This window comes from Otolemur garnettii, unplaced genomic scaffold, assembly GCF_000181295.1.
Source record: "Otolemur garnettii isolate 467f Iridium unplaced genomic scaffold, OtoGar3 scaffold00056, whole genome shotgun sequence".
Classification (NCBI taxonomy): domain Eukaryota; kingdom Metazoa; phylum Chordata; class Mammalia; order Primates; family Galagidae; genus Otolemur; species Otolemur garnettii.
The window spans coordinates 4912204-4920625 of NW_003852451.1; the positions used below are offsets into that span (position 1 = coordinate 4912204).

An 8422-nucleotide genomic window follows, 5' to 3' on the forward strand; every position below is an offset into this window, starting at 1 on the left:
CATCAAAAAAGAATGACCCATGGAAAGCCAGGGAGGGAGAGAGGACTCACAAAGGTGTCTGTGACCGGTCGGGCCTGAGGGCACTGCAAGCACAAATCTCTGGGCGCACACTGTGCTGGCCTGAGGAGCAGGGATGAGGCTGGAACCTCCCCTATCCACAGAGCGGGTGGGGGCTGCAACACCAGAAAGGAGTGGGCTGAGAGGGGCCAGGACCACACCTTCCAGGCAGTGGGTCATCCAGGTAGGGGGACCTGGAGCTACTGGAGGATTGAGGGCAGCACCCTGACGAATTTGTGGTTAAAGGTTCACTGACTTCTGAGGGAGGATTCCCAAAGGGAGACAGCCAGCTGGGCAGAACAGTGACCTGGGCCAGTGGGACACAGCTGAGATGGGATCATGCACGGGATCCATGTCAAAGGCTCTGCAGACAGCGTCTGTCAGGGCCTGGCTGTGGATATGACAGAGAGCATCCAGATGATTCTGGCCTTTTGACCTGAGTGAATGGAGAAGTGAATGCCCTTCTGCTGAGCTGAAGCACTCTGGGCAGGTGGGGAGAGGAGCTGGGGAGTGCTGGACCTGGGGCCTTGGTTTCATACCTCTGGGTTGACAAACCTCTTGGGTGTCCAGGTGGAAATGTCTAGTGGGCAGTACAGAAGTTTGGACCAGAGCTAAAATTTGAGAATTGGTGGCACACAGCTGGTGTGTGAACCTATGGCTCTGCATGGCTACCTGGGGCGTTGGTGGAGACAGAGGAGACTGAGGCTGCAGGCCTGGGTCCTGCACTGTTCACAGAGGAAGAAGAGGAGAGGATCCAATGAGGGAGATTGAGAAGGCGTGGTCAGTCTGAGTGTCCACGGATCCCCCCAGGCAACGTGGCCCTGGGTCAGAGGCATGTGTCCTGAGTCCCCAAGCTATGCTTGCCAGGTGGGTCAATGGTCCCTTCTCTCCCTCCTTCCTGATGGGGAAGCACAACCATTTCTAGATGGGGGCCAGAACATCTGAAAATTCCCTGAAATTACTGTCAAAATACTGTGTGTGATGTGGGCAGAGGGAGCATAGTTTCCAACAGGTTCTAAGGGCGAGCCAACAGGATATTTCCCAATGATTTCTAAATAGAAAAGAAACTGAAGTAATGAATTTTTAGACATATCAAGCACAGGAAGAGAACAAATCCTTTCACCCAGATTTAAACTTAACAGAAACTTGGCAAAGTAAAAATTAATAAAGAATCCAAGTACCTTACAAATATTCCCACTGGGGAAGGCACAAGTTAACCCCCGAAACAGAGAAATGCAAATCAATGTGCTGTGGGCGATTCCCACCACACATCTGTCCATGTCATGAACTACCAATAGGAGAGCCGGCCAATTGCAAATAACTTGTACATAGAACCAAGCTATGTCAGTTATGAGATCTAAAATTGGACAAGACAGTGTGAGCAGGAATAACAGAATCCTGGGTGGGATCTTGCAGAATTCATTCTATAGCTCCTGCATTCTTCCTTAATATCATCACCAGCACGTGCCTCGGGCGGGAGGCAAACCTCTGTCAGTTAGAGTTTCTCGGAGACAAAGCCTGACTTGTGTTTTGGATTCCCACTCAGCTCATGTGCAGTCACACATCCCAAAACTACAGGTGTTGGCGTGGATGTGGAGAAAAGGGAACACTTCTGCACTGCTGGTGAGAGTGCAAGCTAATATGATCCATTTGGAAAGAATTATGGAGAATACTCAGGGATCTAAAAGTAGACCTGCCACTTGATCCTGCAATTCCTCTACTAGGTGTATATCCAAAAGACCAAAAATCACTTTATAACAAAGGGATTTTCATCGGATTGTTCATTGCAGCTCAATTCATAATAGCCAAATCATGGAAGAAGCCCAAGTGCCCATCGACCCATGAATGGATTAATAAATGATGGTATATGTATGCCATGGAATATTATGCAGCCTTAAAAAAGACGGAGACTTTACCTCTTTTACATTTACATGGATGGAGCTGGAACATATCCTACTTAGTAAAGTATCCCAAAAATGGAAGAAAAAATATCCAATGTACTCAGTACTATTATGAAACCAATTCACAATCACTCACACTTTCATATGAAGAATAGATCACAACTATGGCCCAAGATGAAGGAGGGAGGAAGGGAGGTTGGGAGGGGAAGGGGGAGGTCAGATTGAGGGAGGGTGAATGGTGGGATCACACCTATGGTGCATATTGCAAGGGTACATGTCGGATCTATTAAGTATAGAGTATAAATGCCTTAACACAATAATTAAGTAAATGAGATGAGATATATATTAACCAGTGTGATGTAAGTGTTCCTAATTCTATGAAATCAGCACATTGCACCCCATAAATGCATTAATGTATACATGATCTATGTGTTTATGATTCAATTAAAAAAAACTACAAAAGAGACAAAGATGATGGGAGATTATTTTTAGCATTAGATTCAACATCAGTGGGTACTTTCCTGTTGGAAAGGGCTCTTGATTAAGCCAAGTATACTTGTATTATCTTTTTTTCTACTGCAGGGCAGAGAAGATGCTTGTAGTTCTTTTGTATATTAAGACATCATGATTTCAAATGGTCGTAGCAGAGTGCCCCTTTCTAAATGGCCTTTCCCTCTCTGAACTATCAGAAACTAGCAATATATGTACTGCAGAAAAGGCAACCAGGAAATTTAACTCACTTCAAATATGTTATTTTAGAAGAAATGAGGTCGATTGAGCTTGGGAAACCCTGCCTTGTCAGTCTTGAAAAGAATATGGTGTTCTGTGAGCTTGTTAGCAGGACCCCAGTGGAATCCTTGTGTGGACATGGTGGAGCCTGGGGAGTTTTTCCCACCCCAGCTGCCTTTGCCTGACTCAGACCCTGCTGACCTACAAGCTGTGTGAGTACTGAGGTCCTCCTGGGCCCTGAATATTTACAGGACACGAATGAGAACTTGGTCAAAATCAGTTTTACTTTGCTGGAAGCAAAGGCTCCTGAGATCTGGAAGGGTCACATTTTGGAGAGACTTTGATGAGCCAGTACATTTCTAGAAAAGGGAAATTTTCACAGAGGAAATTGTTTCAAAAGCATTTGAGGATTTCTGGCTCCATTTTTAAATCCTATCAGACAGTAGAAGACATTTATATTTATAAAAATGTTCGTGGGTGCTTCCCCAGGTGCGTTACTTCCTTAAAACAAGATCAGAATTTAAGCTTCCCAGCTTTTGCTTGCAAAATGCTTGTGATAAACATCCCAAAATAGCTGGAAGAAGGGAGAGATGTGATGTTGACACAGACTTAAATTACTTGGTGGTAGCGTCTCTAAATTAGCACTCTGAGACATCCCACAACCCACACCGAAAGTCCTCCAGAGAGCTCATGTAGGTAAACCATACAAAGACTCAAGGGTAGGTTTAAGAAATCTTCTACTTTGAAAAGACCTTCCAAGCATGGAACCATTTCACAATTTTCAAATCCATGTTTCTGACTGACTTTTCTCAGGTACTGTGATCTCATGGAGGATGGGGTACTCACAGGGCAGTGTCCAGATGGCCAGGGGCTGTGCAGGTCCTGGTGTCTCTCTTACCTGGTGTCTCATCACTTGTTGGAGGGTCAGAGACAATTGCCAGCCACTGAGGGTCTCATGGGCTGGAGCCAGACCTTCCCAGGGATGGCCCATGGCTGAAGCAGCTGCTCACTACAGGTGTCGGGTGGCTCCAGGAGACCTGCTCTCACGGCCCAGATGCCCAGCTTGGGCCCTGTTTACAAACATGCGTTCAAGGGATGCTTGTAACAGACCCACAAGGTAGACCTTATGGAGCCCATTTTCAGATGAGAAATTTGGGTTTTAGAGAGGTCACAAGTGATGGCCTGAAAGAACTTCAAACTCAGATCGGCTGAGTCCCTACTCCTGTGCCAGAAGCACTGTGTCACCACAGCTATCACTGCAGTGCCCGTAGGAGGCAGCGGCTGCCTGGCAGGTGAGGGAAGTGACGTGACTAGCTCCAGGCCCACTGTTCCCACTGAGTCCTCTGCCATCCAGGGTTTGTTCACGGCCTTACTTAACAGGGACACCAGAAGGACATCTTCAAGTAAATCACTCACAAGAAACAGACAGAAACCCCTGTCTCATACCCCAGTACTCAACACTGCCCATTTTTCACTCTCTCAGAAGTCTTCAGAAGTCTTTGAAAGTAAGTCTCAACATATAAACGTAGCAGGAGGAAGAAGCCGGCGTCTCACTCAGAGGCCGGAAACCTGCTGCCATGTCACCCTTCTGGGTTGAGTTAATCAAAAATTACTTGGGAGGAGTGGAAGACAGATCAGAAAAAGCAGCTGCTCCTAATTCTGTATTAGTAAGACACCCAGACTGTGGAGTTTGGAGTTTTGTGTTGCTTTTTAATCTCCTGAGAACACGGTGCTGTCTATACAGTTACTTTGTGTTTTTGCAAAATTATCTTCCTGTTACAAAGAATTCACTGTTGCCATGTGGGAAGCACTGTGTTGCCTGAGGAGTTTTCAGATACCAGTTGCTCTGCTGAGGTGGAAGCTGGTCTCCCGTCATGTGTTGTTTCTTTTTGAAATAAAAGTTTGGTGGGATCACAAAGTGGGGGAGGACTTTAGGTGACTTCCAGTGCTTATGGCTTTCCTGCAGGTAGAGGTCATCTCCCTTCACAGCTGTGGAAGCCTGAGGCTCAGAGAGGTTAAGTGATTTGCTCAAGGCAGCTTAGCCAACAAGTGACTGAGCTGGGACATGAAGCCTGATGCTTTAATTCCAAGCCAGAGTCAGGGTTCTTGGTTAAGTGGCTGCGTCTTCTTGTTCCTACACCAGGCAGTTTTCATGGCTATGACAGGAAGGGACAGGCCAGCACTGCCCTTTGTGTCCCAACAGAGCCAAGCAGGAGCCATTCCAGTATAAACCTTTGAAGGTGCCAACTAGCCATGGTCTTTCTGATTGATAATATCATGGACTTTGGTGTCCCGTCCAGTTGTAATGCAGAAGCCAGGACAAGGGCTGACGGATGCACCTGAACACTGTAATTTGGAGGAAAACCTGCTTTAATCTGTAGACTCTATTTCCAGCAACACGTTCACCAAATCTTCTATGAGGGACCTGACGTGTCTTACCCAATCACACATCTCCCTTTGCCCTAGAAAGTGCTTACAGAAACTCGGTGGCAGCTGCTTAGAGGCCAGATTTCATATGATGAGCCAGTAACTTGGGGAAATGAACAATGGGCTAGTTTTCAAAATTAGTGTTTGGCTTTGGAAACTTGTGCCTTAGATGATTAGTGACAATGATCTGGAGGCCAGCACTTGGTGCGTCACGTTTATGCAGAAATCACACATTTTGCTCCAGAAATTAGATCCTTTAGGTTACGTGTTTTTGGCCTACTACAGCATTTCTCAGGTGTGCAAAGTCGGTGTTCTGCCTTCACCACGTTTTCTGGGCTGCGTTTCAGATGCCTGAGGCTCCCCGTCTGACAAGCCTCGAAAGCCTTTGTCAAGGCCGAGTGCCTGAGTTGGTTTTCTTTTCTAGTTGAATGGAAAACAGGTGCCTTTTGCCCTTTTTTTTTTTTGTCTCACTAAAATTCCAAAATATGACCAAAGACCCCCTGAATGGTGCTCAGAACCCATCCTACTAGTGGGAGGAAGTGAAAAAGGACAAGGTCTTTATTTGTTTCAAGGGGTAATCACTAAGATGCATGCCAGTGATTTTCGGAAGTGATTAAAAGCCTTGAACAAACTGCTACATAATATGTGGTCCATGATGGCTCAGGTCCTGAGACACCAGCGCCATAAGTCAGAGGGACAAGCATTCAAGATAGCTTTCTTTTTTAAAAAAATCATGTCTGCAAAGTTACATTTCACAGCCAGACTCAGACCCCATCCTCTCCCCAGGCTTCCTCCACTTGCACCCAAATGCAAACTAAAAGCCCCTGAAGCCCAGTCACTGGTAGGCTAGAAGCATTAATTATGATCGTAGCTGGTGTGACCACAGGCTGTAAAAATTTCCTGCCTTAACTGGAATATAGATTCCACAGCTTTATTGAATGTCAAAGCGCATTACCCCGCACAGCTGCTGCCGGCGCCGCTGAACCCATGCTCCTCTTCCATGACAAACACCTATTAAGCAGTCAGCACAAACTCTTCCTTACAACCTCTGACATCACCCTCAGGGCAGGCAGACACGGAGCAGCAATTGCTGGGTTGCGTATGAAAATTATGGTTTTATTGTCTACACAGCTGAAGGTTTAACTCGGGCTTCTGCTTCTGTTGGAGCTGTATAAAGAAGCAATTCTTCTCACAGAATAAATAAGCACAGTACACTATTGTAATCTAAGAAACAGGCACTATTTATGTATCGGAAAGCCTCGTTCTCAATAGGACTAACAGGCCAATGGCCCAGAAGCCACTATTTTAGCAGCTGTAGAAAAGAAAGCTGTGGAAGTCACAAGGAAAGAGATGCTAAAAGCAGCAGAGACAGATGATCAGAGCACCAGGGGAGCCTTCCTCGCATCCCAGCTGCTCCCACCGTTAGTTTAGCAAGCATGACTCGTAGGTTGGGACCATGTACTTAATGTTGATGAAGGCGTCTTCTCCCCCGTAGCGCTCAAAGGCCTCCAGCGTCTCCTGGATCAAGTCGCCGATGTTCTCCCTCTTCTGCTGGCTGTAGTCGATGCCATCTCCGGAGTTAACTGGTACATGCAAACACACAAAGAGGCCAGTTATTTCTTTGCAGTTTCCCGAAAAAGTCCTACACATCATTCTAGGCGTTTAGGAGACAAAACATTCAATGTTTCTACATGCTCTTGTCGAGTTAAAGGAGTGATGGTGGTGACAGCTATACAAAAAGTACCACGTCCCAGATGGGAGCTGATGAAAATTAATCTTAAATAAAGAAATGACGGAGCAAATGAGAGTGAACTAATCAAAGATACCAGATGGGTTACGAATCAGGGGCTCTTTATCCCTGTGACCATTACGTACAGGGTGTTTTCTTGGGTCTTGAGTTTTTCAAAGTCAGAGCTTGGCATGTTTAGAAGGAACGGCCTATCCCTAGATCAGGTCATTGGTCCTGTGTGACTTAAACTGGACATTCTTTGGAATCAGAGGCGTAGCCCACCTATGTATCTCTGCTGCTTTGCACACAAGGTAAACTCTAGTGACATGAGAGCTCAGTTACCCAAAATTATTTTGACCATTCCAGATATAGGTGGGACAGGAGAAAACGGCTTTTCCTGCCAGAGCTGCTCCTGAATGATCACAGAATGTGCGATGACAATTATTAGTTAGGGCGTCACAGAGCGTTTGAGCTGCTGCTAGTTTGGGAATTTCCAAGTCCAGGGTGCTTGGTGTCCCCAACTGAGGCTCAGCCCCCCTCTCCTCCTCAGTCTAGAAGTGACAGCTGCATGGTGACACTACAGGGAAGGGATTCCAAGATCCTCTACTCTGCGCCACAAGCTCAGTCTCAAATCATGTAGATAAGAAACATCTGACACACCCAAATTTGAGCTATCTGAAGGAATGTGAGATGTCTGAAGTCTTTGCTTTGATCCAGACTATAAAGTTTTTGATTTTTTTCACAACAATAGCCATTACGTGCTTTCTCTGTGCTCCACTCACAGCTTTCCAGGGGCCACAGTGACATTTAGTCTCCCAACAAGTGAGTCACTACCGTGTGTCTGCAAAGCAGCTAGTGCTACCTCTGTCCGGTCTACAATGGAGGCGAGTGCGGTGGCGGCCTGAGAGGCCCGCTGGAAAGAGGGTGAGCACTCAGGCCCAGGGACCTCCAGGGCAGGGGCCTCAGTGCCATTCAAATGTGCACTTCACCAGAGAGAAAATTTATTTCATTCACATTTCAAATATAGCCTCAAACTGTTTATCTTGTTTGAATGTGGACATAGTAGAGGGGGAAACAGTATTTCAAACCTTTTATCTTCAGTTATTTGGGACATTTTAAAAAGATTGGGTTCTAGTTCAGACCAGAATAAATGTAACAATTACCATACCACACAACATAGATAAGCTATTCTTTGGTTAATTTTTCCAGAAATTTATTAGATAAATAATCACTGTCTTCTCTGATATAGAGACAATGAAGTGCTGTCCTGATTAGTTTCCTTCTGTGGGGGTGAAAGCGGCAGGAATATTACTGATTTCAGAAAGAGAAACAGATTGTGAGTCGTACAACTGTTATGAAAAACCGTATTTCATTTTTTGTAATAGATAAACTTAAAATGGTTCAGAAATCCATTGTAATTAGGTGAGTTTTTTTCTTCCTCATAGCGGATGACTTTCTGCTATCCCATAGAAAACTAGATATCAGGCTTGGCGCCTGTGGCTCAAGTGGCTAAGGTGCCAGCCCCATACACCTAAGGTGGCAGGTTCGAATCCAGCCCGGGCCTGCCAAAACAACAATG

General features: G+C 45.7%; 1 protein-coding gene across 2 annotated transcripts in view; it reads right to left on the reverse strand.

Annotated features, from left to right (window-relative positions):
* Positions 1–6031: 6031 nt before the first annotated feature.
* The window catches only part of PACRG (parkin coregulated), a 497878-nt gene continuing 495487 nt past the window's right edge, over positions 6032–8422 (reverse strand). The window contains exon 5 of one of the 2 annotated variants that reach the window (XM_003792384.1): positions 6032–6697. In XM_003792384.1, coding sequence (XP_003792432.1) covers positions 6537–6697 — 161 coding nt within the window. In that variant the 3' untranslated portion in view covers positions 6032–6536. The remainder of the gene's footprint in view (positions 6698–8422) is intronic. The other variant, XM_003792385.2, reaches the window with a different exon arrangement.